Source organism: Labeo rohita, chromosome 4 (genome assembly GCF_022985175.1).
Source record: "Labeo rohita strain BAU-BD-2019 chromosome 4, IGBB_LRoh.1.0, whole genome shotgun sequence".
NCBI classification, from domain to species: domain Eukaryota; kingdom Metazoa; phylum Chordata; class Actinopteri; order Cypriniformes; family Cyprinidae; genus Labeo; species Labeo rohita.
Window position 1 is genome coordinate 23,653,291 of NC_066872.1, and position 16,521 is coordinate 23,669,811.

Genomic DNA, 16,521 nt, shown 5'->3' on the forward strand with positions numbered 1-16,521 from the left:
CTGAAGAACAGCAGGCAGTTTAACTGTTCAAGACAAGCAAGGGAAATGAACAGCTATCGCTAAATTCACTAAATGCAACTATTATTTTCTGTTGTGGACTATATGTAAACATCTTTTATATGAAATATCTCATTCAGGTCAATACTAAAAAAAAACATGCATTTTGTATGATCCCTCTTATTTTGGTAAAATAATTAACATTTTTAATGATTCTAAAGGGGGATGCAAACTTTTGACCTCAACTGTATATGAGTACTTAAAAATGTAATGGATGGTGCGTAGAAGATCATACTTTAGAAGAAGTAAATGGATAGATGGATCAATTGACTGACTGACAAAGTTGATGTTAACTGATTGATTGATTGACAGTTGAATTTTTTTTCCATACAGTTCATGGGCAACGGAGGTAACGATGGATGGATGGCTGAATTGACAGTTAATGTCAGGCATGGCAAGATATTTTGGGTTGATTGGTTGTTTGATTGGAGCATGAAAGACACAGAATGATTACGGCCACATTCCATGACAAGCACAGATGGGACCACTGAAGTGAATTTGCATCTCTTACTCTAAACCCATCATCAGTGTGTAAAATGACACCTCAGGGACCCGCTTGAGCACCAAAACACAGCTTCAATCATGCTACCATCTCTGTGAGAGCTTCTCTAATCACACATCTCTATTAACCCACATTTGCCTCTTTATTCTCATATAAACAAACCTGCTGATTACAACCACTATGAGATGGTTTACTCCAGAGCCATTGTGTATGACGCCATCTTAACCTTCATATTAGCCTAGAGGACTGGGTAAACGTTTATAGTCTAAACGGAAACATGGAGCAGTTTCTGAGACTTACATGTTTTGAAAGGTTGGTGCTTTTGGAGTCAACATCATACCTGAAAAACAAAAGAGAAGGACATATTGAGAAGCGACACACAAGCAGGATAACCAGTTTTTTGTTTGTATATTCATCATTTTGTATTTATTGCTTGCGTCATATCAAATTACCAGCTGGCACAGAATGCTTTGATAAATTAGCTTTTAGCTATAGCTTTTGAAATTAACCGACTCATTCCATAGCTTGCTTTAGCATTTCTGTGTAGAATTTATATATTTAGGCTAACGGTGCTAACCTAAATGTTGCCATGTTCTCCTTAAAACTCCAGGTATATTGCTCCTTACGTGAAGCACACTCGAGGTAAAGCTGAGGTAAAGAAGCATAACAATATACAACTACTTTTCTGCACTGAATATATTTATAATAAAAAAATATATAATTTCGACTTTGCCGACCATATTGAAAGAATTTTTCCATTGACTCACTACAATGCATTCTGGGACTGCCGCCTCCTTTTTGAAAGTGCTTTTGTAGGCAATTCACAAGGGTATATAATCCTACATTTTCAAAACGTTTTTATGCAAAGGACTGCGATGTCACGCAGCAACAGATTTGAAATGATTGGGTCTGATACTTATGCATGATTTACCATTTTTAAAAAATGGGAGTTCTAATCTCTTTGTCATAACTGGGGCAGCTAAATCAGATATAAGCCCATCTATGTGTTAAACATAATAACTGACTTTCCCTTTCAATTCGGACAAATTTCAAAACCAACTCTTCATATCCTGTTCATACAACCTGCACTGGCATATGTGTCTGAGTGTTTTAAATGTATGAATGAGGCGAATATGTTACATAAGGAGTCCCAAAAGGGACTGTGATGCTCTATTCAGCTATACGTCTTCACATTCATAAATACTGCATGACCCCAGAGTGGAACAAAAACATACATTTACACAGACTTAACCCTGGCACACACACACACACAAAGAATAGCCTGCTTTCAAACTCAAATACACACAAGTACACACAACCATTTTAGATTTGCTCTTTCTCTAGGGGACAAGTCTACACCCTTGAGGGTGTTAATAGAAGGTGAGAAACTCATCATGGATGAGAGGATCTTAAAAGAGGTGTGAACTAATGCAGTACTGACAAAGTATATTGATCACATCTAATTGATTCGTCTTCCACAAGATTCTTTAGCATGGCATACAGTGTTTGGAATCCAAATATTTAATCAAATTAAAGCTGCAAGGGCCCTTGCACCTGGGCTCACCGCCACCCGGTGGCTTTAGGAAAACTGAACAGTGAGCAATATGCTTTTAAAGTGGTAAATTTAGGAGGATTATGTCAAAGTCATTCATATTCAAACTTCCTGTTGCCAGCTGGTGGTGCTATGATTATAACTGAATATTGGGATTTAGATGTCTTCAAGCTAGGACTTTGATCAAACATATAAAGTTTGGTGCAGATAGGACATTGCATCTTTCAGTTAGTGTAAAACCAGTAATATCCCATTGCCAGCAGGTGGCGCTATGATTATAACAGAATATTAGCCTTAAGATGTGTTCAAACCAGGACTCTTATCAATCATGTGAAGTTTCTGGCAGATTGGACATTGTATGGCTGAGTTATAACAACTTCCTTTTAAATGGTGAAACATAGAACTTTGTAAGGCCGCCACAGACACACCCTTTAACGAAAACTCAAGATCTTCGCAATTTAACATTGCAAAGGCCTTTAGATTAGACTGACCAAATATACTGTTGATGTCATTAAATCTCTATGAGGAGTTCATTACAGCATAAAACATGTCACTTCCTGTTGCCAGCAGGTGGTGCTATGACTATAACTGAATATGTCCTGTGTTCAGGACAGGACTCTTATCAAACGTGAATTTTGGTGCAGATCAGACATTGTATGCCTGAATTATAACAACCTTTTTCATGGCGAAACATCGAAGTTTGTCCGGCCACCACGGACACGTCCTTCAACGAAAACTCAAGATTTTCGCAATTTAATGTCACAAAGGGCTTTAGATTAGACAAAATTTGGTGTTGATCTGTTTAAATCTCTAGTTCGTTAAAATAGAACACCTGCCAAAAACTACACAAAACCTGCTGAGAAAATAAAAAATACCAGACTTCCTGCTGAGTTTCGGACTTTGTACCGGGGGACTTTTTTGTAGATATTGGTGTGTTACATGTGTCTAGCGAATTTTGTATATGTATGTGAAACGCTGCTCGAGGGGTACTTCGTTGAAATTTTATAGGTGGCGCTATCGAGCCATTTTGTCACACCCACTTCTGAAATCCATATCAGATGTAAGTTTTCGTGTATGTTTAGGCCCTCAAAAATGCAATTCATTTTGGATAAGAAGAAGAAGAAACAGCAATTCCAATAAGGTCATTGCACCATAGCTGCTCAGGTCCTAAATATAACTTCCCTCATCTCTGAAATGACTTGTGGGTAAGGAAAAGTAGCCTATAGCCTTCTGATTTAGATTTGTCACATTATGGAAGTTCTTCGTGCATACTGCTTCACGTCTTTAACACTTCGTCTTTTGAATCATTCATGGCAATCATTTTTCTTGGCAAACTGTTCTGGTTCCATCAAGACTGTTCTGAACCCACAAATAATTAACTGGAGTGACATCTAAGCTTTAAGTGAAGCACTTCAGGACATCTATATTTGTGGCTTCAAGCCATTACCATGGTTCTTTTGCATCTTAAAGTATGTTTGAGGTAATTGTCCTGTGGGCAAATCAACTGAACTCCAAGCCCTCATCCTCTTGCATACATGCAGCAGGTCTTCGCCTCAGGAGATTCCCGTACTTAGCACTATCCATTTTTTTTCTTCTTTCCTGGAGTTTTCCAAGACCCTGCCACAGAGGTCCATCCCCAAAGCGTCAAGCTGCCACCACCCTTGTTCACTCTAGCGTAATGTTCTTCTCAGTATGATGTGTTAGATATCTGCCAAACTGCAGCCCTAAAGCTCTTCAAATAATAAATACGCTCTTATCTCAGAATCTTCTCCCTAACTGAGGCTCACATCGCCTCTGGGCTATTTAAGATATTTAAGATGCCAAAATTGAAAACTTCCTTCTTTTTGTCTCAAAGCCTTGTTTTTATCTGTGTCAGACTGCATATGGCATCTTCTTGACAAAGTTATTTTGCTCTACCTTGTAATGATTTTTCGTTCCAGACATGCTGTTAAGGGTGGATGTTCAGTTTTTCACATCATCTTCTCAAAAATAAACCTCTCTACACCTTGAGATATATTTAAGCCATGCAACCATTCTCATATTCTTGCCATGATTCATGATTCATTTATTTACTTGGTTTGATCTTTTAGAATTCTGACTCTTTGACCTTCATGTCTATTGTATTCCTGGAAATGGATGCGAATGCTCGCAGACAGTGGTCCAATTATTCATACAAATGGACTCAAATCAAGCAGTTATGTGACTTTGAGAAGAAGGATTGTTATTTTATACCTAATAATCCAAGTTTGCTACCATAATGTGGTAAATGTTTATGTTTTGATGTTTTCTCAAATTAGTGCACATTTTTATAGTAACATACTTTCATCATAAAATCTTTTATTTTATTATTTACTTTTATTCAGTTTTCTCTCTCACCATCATTAAATCACTCACTAACTGTGCTTGGAAATTTCCATCTCAGACTGTCCAAAATAATGTTGAAAGGCTCCTTGTTCCCAGAAGTCAAGTGCAAAGCCTCATTTGTTAAACAAACAAAACACCTCCAGAGTCAATTCCAAGGCTACTTAAAAAAAATTAAATAAATAAACCTCATCCCAGAGTTCTCCCCGATATCACACCACTGAAGGAATGTACATAAATGTACAGAATAAACTAGTGGCTGTGGTAGCACTACTGTGTACATATGAATCAGGAGACATCAGGTGCAGTCATATTTACCATTGTCTGGCAAATTTTTCATAGGCTAAATCCAGTCATTATAATAGGAATATAGCCAACTAGGAGTTTTGCATGAGGGCAAAAGATTTCCTCATGCATATTTTACAACAAGTTCAAGTAAGTTCACTTGGATTCACCACACTGACCAACAGAAAGCTGTTTAGTTTTGAATTACTTAAAACTTAAAGGAGAAGTCCACTTCCAGAACAACAATTTACAAATAATTTACTCACCCCCTTGAAGAAGAAGATGGGTCTAAATAGCGTAACGATCAGTTATTTTCAGAAAAATAATCAAATTTATTTACTTTTTAATGCCAAATGCTTGTCTTGTCTTACTCTGCCTGGACTGTTTTTGTTCCTGTTCATGACAGTTAGGGTATGTCGAAAAACTTAAAAATCGTCCTATATCGCTGTTTTACCTTTTTTGCTAAGGGTGTTTGATCTTTTTTTGCATGTTCACTTTGCAAAGGGTGGGTCGGAACTTCTGCAGTGATGTACACTGTAAAAAACAATTTGTTGAGTCAACTTAAAATAATTTGTAACCTGGCTGCCTTAAAATTTTAAGTTCAGTCAACTCAAAAAAAGTTCATTCAACTTGAAACGTTAAATTATACTAAGTGACAACTTAGATATTTGAGTTGAATCAACTTAAAATTTTAAGGCAGCCTTAAAATTTGTTGTTACTTAGTACAACTTAACATTTCAAGTTGACTAAACTTATTTTAGTTGACTGAACTTAAAATTTTAAGGCAGCAGGGTAACAAATTATTTTAAGCTGACTCAACAAATTGTGTTTTTTATTTTTTACAGTGTAGGATGATTTTGAAATGATTTTTGAAAAGAAAATACGGTCTGAGTTTTTCGACATACCCTAACTGTCTTGAGCCAGAGTATACAGAGTTCAAGGACTGCAAGGCAAGACGAGCGTTTGAGAATAAAAAGTATTTAAATTGTATTTTAATTATATAAATAACAGATCGTTTCACTAGATAAGACCCTTCTTCCTCGGCTGGGATCGTTTACAACCACATTTGGGATCGTTTGAAGGCGCATTTAAACTGCCTTTTGGAAGCTCAAAATCGGGGCACCATAGCAGTCCATTATATGGGGAAAAAATTTTGCAAGACGTGAAATACGTACCAATGAGTACATATCACTGCAGTTTCCAACAGAAATGTTCACTGAGAGGCGCTAAAAGAGATTTCTTTTTTTCCCCAGAACAGATGAACGTACATTTACATTTTATGTGACGTTGGTTTTATACGTGTCACTGCAGTTCATACTTGCAATGTCCATCGAGTGATGCTATAACTCTAATGCTCTGTGACATTTTAAAATAACGTACCATCTGCACTACACCTACCCGATAGTATGAACAAAAGCGAATGTGACGTAAAAATGCAATCGCAAGCATGCGTTTTTCTATATCTCATCTTTAAGCTCTTTCATCAGGATTCATACCCAAGGATCCACATCCTAAGTCCAGTTTTGTGCCGGCTGAGCTACTGCAAGTTTAAGCTGTGTCCATTTTTAACCCCGTGCCAAATTATTACCCCATCTTGTTGAAGTCGCTACATGATTGCTTAATCCTAACCCCTCCCCCACACATAACCCTAAACCTACCAATAATAAGGGGGAAGAAATTTGGTGGGGGGTCAACACCGGAAATCAAAACATGGAGCTGTAATCATAACTGTGTATGAAAACGCTGTTTTACCGCCCGTAGTGTTCATTTCGTTTGGAAACTGCAGTGATATGTACTTATTGGTAATTATTTCGCATCCTGCGAAAAAGTTCCCACATGTACTTGTTCGATGAGATCAGGTAGTAGATACAAGACACTTAATGAAACTACTGAATACAAACAGACACTCTTGCTCTCCTTCCCTGAGAAACAGAAGCCAGAAAAGACATGATGTGTGCATACGTAGAGACGCTCGATGTGGCCATCACAGAGGATTGTAACGTGGTCTGCTGTCTGCTTACACACTCAACAGACCCTGAAGGGAACAACACACACACACACACACAGAGCTTTCCATTTACACACTCTGACTAAACCGCATTATGCTTCCCTCTCCTACTATTTATAGCAACACATGCTGATGCTGATGGGAATCTGTCATTCTAATGCACACAAACACGCAGGCAGAATTCAAACGAGCAGCACTGAAACATGACACATTTATCATAAACTGCATTGCTAATGCTACTGTTGGCTCAGATGAAGTGAGATCAAAATCAATACAGAGCAACAAGTTGGCCGCATTGTAGGATTGTCTATAGAGAAAAAAATCATAGTATCAGAACTTGTGAGTGGTGCTGCCTGTACAAAATTTGCTTTGATGTTGTGATGCTAAAATGTTGTTGATCCAGGGCGTCACTAATGCCAACCCAAATAGCACATATACGTCTGCAAGATGTCTGTTAAAGATCGCTTGATCTGGAAAGCATCTGCTGTGTACAAACATCTGACAGACGTCTGTAAGATGTCAGTTTTACATACGTTCTAAATCACAAATATCTTAAAGACATCTAATAACATCTATTTGACATCTGATTGGAAACATCCTATAGATGTATTCCAGATGAGCAAACGCTCTAAAAAATACATCTTGTAGATGTAAATGTAGACGTCAAATAGACGTCTCTATGATGTACGTGTGCTATCAGGGAAGTTCACACAACAGGATTTTAAGCCAGATTTGCAAGTCAACAAGCTTGCCAACAGGTCTTTATGTGTGAACTGCTTAACAAAGCATCAAAGAAAATCGCTGACGCCTCGTTGACGGCAAACAAATATCTAGCATGCTAAATATCTGGACCTGTCGGGCGACCTAGCATCCTGTGGTGCCCAGTGTCGTGGTCAGCCAGTTAGAGAGCAAGGTATGGGTTGAGGTCACAGCAGCAGCAACATGGCTTTAAGAAAAGTGTGGACACAAGAAACAGAGCAAAATTTTTCAGAACAGATCATCACGCAAAATAACTCCTGTTTCACGCATTGTTTTGTGTCAATTCCTGTTCCACTTCTCACGTGTGTTTTCGTGGCAAAATGTGGTTTAGATAGAGTCCTTGGGTGATGGAGTTGTTACTAGTGTGTTCTGTGTGGCTGCTATGGAAAGGATGCTAAGGCACTAGGGGTTGTTGCTAGGGTGTTTTTATGTAGTTGATATAGTGCTATAAGTCTTAATTTGTGTTCTGAAGAAGAACGAAAGTTTTATGCATTTGGAATAACATGAGGGTGAGCAAATGATTACATTTTTGGATAACTATCCTCTTTAAAGTTGGTTGGTATTGTGTTCTGTGTGGCTCCTAAGTGAGTTCTTAAGTGCTGCTATGAAATTGGTAGTGAGTACTGGGTGACAGTTAGAGTGTTGCAAAGTGGTTACTGTAATGTACTGGGTAGACATTATAGTGTTTATAGATAAGTGATGGACAAATTCAGTTCTAGAGGGCCACTGTCCTGCAGAGTTTATTTCCATATCTAGCACACCTGCTTGGAAATTTCAAACAATCCTAAAGACAGATGGACTTTCCCTTGGGGAATCCCCGTTGCCATTTTTAAGTGCGTTCCATGAAGTGGACGAGGGCAGTTTATATGGACAGACCCTCGACCCCTCAGTTTTGATTGAGGGATAGAGTCTACTCCATATGTATCTCAGGCCTTTACATATACCACAATGCAACACAATTGTGACATCACCACAGATGATGTTTAATTCACCCCTACTACCAACAACTGACAAATTGTAAATAATAAATCACCTCCGTAGCAGATATCAAGTGATCAAGGACTTAGGATGCTCCAATCAGGCCATTTTAAAGTTCTGCCAGCAGCACTTGTGCAACGTTATTAATGATGTAGATCCGAGTCAACATGATGGAGGGACGTTAGTGAGGGAAGCCCATAAAAAAAACAAAGTGGAACGCAGCCATATTAGATTTTTCAGATGCGTTTGATAGTATGGAGCTAAACTTGGAGATGCCCGTCCCTGTTCTAGATGGATGATAGTGTTTTGGATGGTTGCTAGATAGTTCAGAATGATTCTAAGGGAGGGGTTTCCAGACTCAGTCCTGGAGGGCTGGTGTCCTGCAGAGTTTAACACTAAATTTAATCAAACACACATGCCTGATGCTTTCTAGTGATCTTGAAGACACTGATAAGCTTGTTCAGGTGAGTTTGATTAGGGTTGGAGCTAAACTCTGCAGGACAGTGGCCCTCCAGGACCGCAGTTGCACAGCCCTGTTCTAAGGCATTGCTGTGCAATTGGTAGTGAGAGCTCGGTGGTAGCTGAAGCATTGCAAGATGATCGCTATGGTTTTAGGCAGTGGTCTCAAACTCAATTCCTGGAGGGACAGAGCTCTGCAGAGTTTAGCTCCTACCAGCTTCAACTCACACCTGCTTAATAGTTTGTAGCAATCCTGAAGACCTTGATTATTTGGATCAGGTGTGTTTTGATTAGGGTTGGAGCAAAACTGCACAGAGCTGTGGCCCTCCAGGAATTGAGTTTGAGACCAATGGTTTTAGGGGTCATTGTTAAGGTGTTTTTAGATCAGGGCTGGACAACTTTAGTCCTGGAGGGTCACTGTCCTGCAGAGTTTAGCTCCAAAAAAACCTATTACTAATCCCTACATTAGTCCACTAATACAGTTCACTTGAAAAAGTGAATGAAAACAAGCGGTCACCACCACTTAAAATGGCTGTCCTCTCAAATAGTGCCCTATTTGAGGGCATAGGGGGCGATTCTGGATACAGCCCATGTCTCCTTTGTCTTTCCTGAGTCTCTACTAATGAGCAGATGACTTGAATCATCTGAGTTTGATTAAGGAGACATGCAAAATGTGCAGTGTTGGAGGACCTCCAGGAATGTGGTTGAGAGAACGATTGTAGTAGAAATGTCCAGGCAGGTGTGCTGAAGGCAAGTTGGAGCTAAACTCTGCAGGACAGTGAACCCTCCAGGCCTGAGAGTGGACACACCAGTTCAAGATGGTTTAGATCACATGTCAAGCTCTGCTCCTGGAGGTGCCTCTGTCCTACAGACTGTAGCTCCAACCAGCTCCAAAACACCTGCCTGGAAGTTTCTAGTAAACCTGAGGACCTTGATAAGATGGTTCAGGTGTGTTTGATTAGGGTTGGAGCCAAACCCTGCAGTACAGTGAATTTGACACCCTTTTTCTAGATAGTCCAATCCCTTACCATAGATATGTGCATTAGTAATGCTGATGTAACAGACAGAGGTTGTTTCCAAAATCTGTGATGGGAGGCTTTGAGCTGGGCTTTAATTAGATTATGGTCTTATGAGGGGAGTTCGCGCGTATATGTTTCTCATTATGAAGGAAGAACAACATCAGTAAAGCACAGACATCATGAATCATTCTCTTCTGCCCTGTCACAGCACAAAGGAGAGATAAAGACATAGAGAGAGTAAGACAAAAAGATAGAGGACAAGAAAAGCAACAAATATTGAATAATCTCTAAATCCTGAAATATATCTAGGGTTATATATAGCTCAGCCAAATATATATATATATATATATATATATATATATTTATTGTCTCTGTGTCTCTTCCATTCGTTTGTGGGGCTCAGTCCCCCTTGTTGTCATGGCGACACGCCATGTCATGCTCATCAGCAGTGCTTTGGTTTCGCTATCGTCTCGGAGGCACTGCCCACACGACCTTGTGACCCCTCTCATGTCTACCGCAGATTTACAGACCCAGTATGACAGGCCGTCGAGCGGGGACACCGATCCACAGAGACAACACACACACACACTCTGCCTACAGACATACACACTCATGCTGAAGCCTAGAGACACACACAAATTCCTCACACACACTTGGGCCAGCAGATACAAAATGACTCATATCTGTTCTAAAATACACCCATAAATGCCTAAATATACAGATGCAAACACATTTAGACTGGCACAATAAATATTAGCACAAACGCACATTCACAAAAGAACGTGCACAAATGCTGAATTTACAACACCTGTTGCAAAGATACAAGATTTGGACACACATCCTTTTTTTTGTTAAATCCTATCTGTGGGAAATTATTTATTGTAATTAGGGATGCAACAATGCAGATTTAGAACTATTAAAAAAATGTCTGTGCTTATTATTAATTAAAAATGTTAATTCAAATCAAGCTTAAAAAAACATAAAATATTAAACGAAAAATGTAAAATGTTGCCTTGGGAGCTAATTGAAATAACAAAAAAAGTACTAAAATAATAAAAAATTAAATAAAAAAAAAAATTCAAACTGAAAATATAAAAATGAAAGCTAATTCAAATTACTGAATTAATTATTAAATACATACTATACTAGTATATAAATAATACTAAAATAACACTGATGCCAATAATTATTTTTATGTTATGGTCAGTACCTGATAAACGGCTTAATATAATTATATACTAAATTAATAAAACTTAAACTAAACTAAAATCAGCCATGAATTTTCGCATCACAAAATTATACTGTATAGGATGCAAAATCAATATTAATTTTGGAACTGGGTTAATGCCCAAAGTGTTGTAAATGTAAAAATAATACAACTAAGAATGCATAATTTTAATCATCATCACGCTGTCATGGAAAAGTGACTCTAAATATTTACACAACAAATCAGAAAATGTGTCAATAAACTCAATTTCTATAATTACAGAATGCCATTTTTCCTGGCTACAACTGTCAAGGTAAGAGACCTTGAGGAGTGTCCATACAGCGTTGCTCACACAGTATGTGTGATTCGTGAGAAGGGGTTTTGGTTGTGACATCTGCTTATAAAAGCACACAAAACATATGATGACAGTTATCTCACGGCTGGGTTTACAGTAGCTGACACATCTGTTGTTGAAGCGTTGACTCCAGTGTTTGATGTACCAAGATGTCGGTCTAATAATAACCTTACAATTCAAGTTCTTCTTGTCAAAGCTGGTTTCATACTTACACCAATAAGGATTAAGCTTTTATGTGAATTAAATAAATATTTGTCACCCACTAATTAATTTGCACCAAACTTTCTTTAGAAAAACTTGTTTAAAACTAATTAGTGCATTGAAGGCATAGCATAGGCTAGTGAAAAATCTGAATTAGTTGACACTTGCAAATACATTAAAAAATGAAAATCAGTTGACAATCATGGCCACACTTCAGTTTTAGTCCACTCAACCATAATTTATTCTTAATCTTGAATATGTTTTAATAATTACTGTATTTTAATTGCATGAGGTATATCAACTGTCTATATATATATATATATACATAAACTGATAAAAATAGTGTATATAAAAGAGACAAATTCCAATAATTTAGCCATAACACCAGAATACTCTTAACACCTTTAGCTCAGCATGGAGCCAGCAACATCGTCACGGGTTTGATTACCAGAGAATGTATTAAAAAAAAAAAAAAAAAAAGAAACTGTGCTTAATTGATTTCACATCTTAAAAGTATATTTTAAAAAAAAACTGTAATTGCAGATAATATATTAAAGGGATAGTTCACCCAAAAATTCTGTCATTAACTGCATGAATTAACAAAGTAATTTTGTATAACCCGGATGTGCTGTGCCTTGTTTACAAGCAGAAGAATGCACACATATGCGTTGTGGTACTCTCGCTTAGAACGGAAAAGAAGAAATTTTTAAATAAAGTCGTTATTTTGGTTTTCTTTGCACACAAAAAGTATTCTTGTACCTTCTTAACATTCAAGTTGAACCACTGATGTCACATGGTCTATTTTATTGATGTCTTTACTACCTTTGGGCCTTGAACCTGGTAGGTAGGTAGGCAGAAAGCTCTCAGATTTAATAAAAAAAAATATCTTAATTTGTGTTCTGAAGATGAAAGTAGGTCTTACGGGTTTGGAATGACATGAGGGTGAGTAATTGATGACAGAATTTTCGTTTCGGGATGAATGAAATAAAAGCACCTAAGTACACTTACAGTAAGTTCTCTTCCAAAAAGTGACAATTTAGGTACATTTGTGTAATAAACCATGGTTTTAAAGTCTACGGTTCCCATATTAAGCACTCTTTTTGAAAGCAAAGTGTAATAAAGTGTACTTTTTTACAGGGGTTGATAAAATGTATACACTGAATGGATAAAAGCGTTAACCAGATTAAGGTAAGCAACGAATGAACTGTTTCTACACTTTCCCTCTCTTTCCCGCTCAAACAAACACAGTGAAAAAGTAACATATGTCATCTTGCGATATCAAGAAGATAAATGATTAAAGTCTTTCCTGAAAACTCGGTACAGTTTCTAACACAGAACTCCCAAGGTTCTGTGCACCCAGAGAATTTTCAGTGTAAATGTAGTGAAACTAAAGGTCGGTGTAAATGTAGGTAAAGGAATAAAGAAATATCTGTTGGTACTTACAGATCAAACCTTAAGTTCTGTCTTTCTTCAAAGAAGTAGTCCAATATGAATTTTCGCACAAAATCTGGGTTCAAAGTGTTATCAATAACTTCCGTCCGCCCAAACTGAAGGAAAAAAAGAGGAAAGTCAGTTGAAAATATTTCTATCAACATTTTCCCACTGAACTGAAATTAAGAGAGCAAAACATTGTAGTATGTACAGTTCTATGCAAAAGTTTGGGATCCTTTTGCAGAATCTGTGAAAATAAGAATAATTTTAACGAAATAAGAGAGAACATACAAAATGCATGTTATTTATTTGTCCTGAGTAAGATATTTTACATAAAAGATGTTTACATATAGTCCATAAGACAAAAAAAAAAAATAGTCCCCTTCAAAAGTTTGGGAACCCTCGGTTCTTATTACTGTGTGTGTTTACCTGGATTGGTTTTTTTTTTGTTTTGTTTTGTGATAGTTGTTCATGAGTACCTTGTTTGTTCTGAACAGTTAAACTGAGCACTCTTCTTCAGAAAAATCTTCCATGTCCTTCAGATTGTTTAGTTTTTCAGCATATTTTGCATATTTGAACCCTTTCCAGCAGTGACTGTCTGGTTTTGAGATCCATCTTCTCACACTGAAGGCAATTGAGGGACTCAAACACAACTATTTAAAAAGGTTCAAACATTCACTGATGCTCCAGAAGGATGCCCATTTTCCAAGTTGATATCATTCTTTAGGGTCTTAATGAAAAGTCTGTAACATGCTTTGGTTAAAAATTCTCAATGGTAGTGTAAGTAACACCTTTTTTACCCTGCCAAAATCAGCTCTGCAAAAATCACCCTGTTCTGGTCAAGGTTGTTTTAAATGTTAATGAGCTCTGCTCGCCCCGCCCCTCTCTTCTCTCTGTGGAGTGACGAGCCTGTTTACTTTAGCTGCACTTGGCTGTTTTAACAACATGTAAAAGTGAACTTTGCATCCGATGACCCCTTTAGCCGGGGGGGGGGTGAAAACTTTTGAACAGGATGGGAATGTCCAAATTTGTCTTCTTTTTTCATTTAGTACTGCCTTCATTTAGTATTTCCATGTTTCCCAGAAGACAAATTAATACAATGTACCTTGATCTTCAAATTCAAAAGGTTTTCACCCCTCGGCTCTTAATGCATCGTGTTACCTTCTGGAGCATCAGTGAATGAGTCCCTCAGTTGTCTTCAGTATGAAAAGATGGATCTCAAAATCATACAGTCACTGCTGGAAAGGTTTCAAATATGCAAAAGATGCTGAAAAACTGAAGAATCTGCAGGACCTGAAGGACTGCTTTTCTGAAGAACAGTGCTCAGTTTAACTGTTCAGAACAAACAAGGGACTCATGAACAATCATCACAAAACAAAAAAACAGTTGTAGATCATCCAGGTAACCACACACAGTATTAAGAACCAAGGGTTCCCAAACTTTTGCAGTGGGTTATTTTAATAATTTCAGCTCTTTTATGTAAAATATCTTACTCAGGACAGTACTAAATAAAAAATAACATGCATTTTGTATGATTTTTGTATGAATAACGAATAATTTTATTTCAATGCCCTCTTAACAAAGTTTTTTTTCTTTGAAAAAAAAAAAACAGGGATCTCACAGTCTTGAAAAAAAAAGCCAAATCAACAAAGTCTTTTCTATTGCTATTTTTAGCAGGATTTTTATATGTCCTAAGTGCAAATATAAGCCTCTGTTTACTGTATACACCTCACACATTCTTGCTACCTTCAGCGTCTTTTATATGGAGGTCAAAGAGGCACATGACAGCGTTGAGAGCATTGAAGCCTTGATGCGATGTGAAAGGGACTTAACGTTTTAATGAGCTGACTTGAAAAGTGGGCTGGAGTTGTCTTGATACAAGCGTGGGTGAGAATGTTATTACATTCCCTTGGTGGCTTATCATATTTCACCAGCTAGTGATTGAAGTTAATAAATACACAGCCCTCTTAATGGTGCTTTAGAGCGCCTGATATTTCCTCTGATTAGCTGGGAAGGCAAAAATATGACGAACTGATAGACACAGAAAAAATAAGAGCGCCAAAAATAATTGAGATCACTATTCTGAGAATATTCCAAGCCCGCATTTACATATATGAATATTTATGAGACCAAGGGTCTGCCGGGCCCTTCAAGGGGTCGACACGACTGGGCCAGATTGTTCCGCTCACCTCTCGCCACTCTTTGTTGCCAATGCCTTGGGTGTACAGCACACAGACTGTGGAGAGCAAAGAGAGAGAGATTGTGTTACACAAAGGCAGAGATTTTTTTTTTTTTATAAATGCCAAAAGACCTCTGACACTCTTAACTCAGAAGCACTTTGTGCAGTGTGTAATCTTGTGGTCTACTGTGTTTGAAGAAAAAGAAAAACAGCTTAGAACCCGAGCGGTGGAATGCGATGTGAGAAAAATCTCACTGGATGAGTTACAAAGCTGTTGTAAACCAGCCAGTATCCAAACCTGTATGCATTTCTTTCACAAAAGGAGATATTTTTTTAGTTTCGGTGCCCATTGACTGCCACTGTATGGATTTTGAGACACTAAAAAAACACGGAGACATTTCTCTAAGTATCTTTGTGTGTGTGTGTGTACATGGGTGATTCTCTAATTGGAGATACATTTGGAATTTCAGAAAGTTAAGAAAAAAAATGTTCACTAACATAATTTATTTAAATTTTATAATTCAGTGCTTGCCAAATACAAGTTATTTTCTTTTTTACTTTTAATGAAAAAAACAAGATGTCTATATGATATTGTTTGTTAACTCTGTTATGGACAAATTAGGCAATATGTAGAAATAACAATAAATCATAACAGGAAAAATCCTTCTTGTTTCATTGGACAAATAGTCCTTACATTCCAACCCTTGAAACTGATATAAATTTTCACCTATGCATACCTTAAAAATGAAATAAACACCTATGTCTTCACAGAACTGTCCATGTGGAGTAAATATTTTTAATAAATATAAAATCAAATATTTTGAATAAACAATGATACATAATGGAAAAATGCACTGACAACAATAAATCATGATTTTCAACTATTTAAGACACTTTTTTCAGAAATTATTATATTGTTATGGACTGTATCATATTGCAATTCATAACAATGATAGACACATTATTAAAATAATGAAAAATATAACTATTTGAAAAAAAAAAAAAACAGAAAAAAAAGAATGACTTCAGACACCAAATGTATCAGATTTCATTTAAGGGTGAACTATTCCTTTTAATATGACAATATCTTAATGTGTCAATTAACCAATGGATGGATGGACAGATAGATAGATAGATAGATAGATAGATAGATAGATAGATAGATAGA

At 37.1% G+C, this 16,521-nt stretch overlaps 1 protein-coding gene across 1 annotated transcript in view; it reads right to left on the reverse strand.

Moving 5' to 3' along the window:
* LOC127163786 (copine-8) overlaps positions 1–16,521 on the reverse strand; it is a 120,738-nt gene that overhangs the window by 57,376 nt on the left and 46,841 nt on the right. Inside the window, exons 3-5 of the mRNA XM_051107171.1 lie at positions 15,364–15,410; positions 13,187–13,290; positions 860–899 (exon numbers count right to left, since the gene is read on the reverse strand). Of these exons, the coding sequence (XP_050963128.1) occupies positions 860–899; positions 13,187–13,290; positions 15,364–15,410 (191 nt within the window). The remainder of the gene's footprint in view (positions 1–859; positions 900–13,186; positions 13,291–15,363; positions 15,411–16,521) is intronic.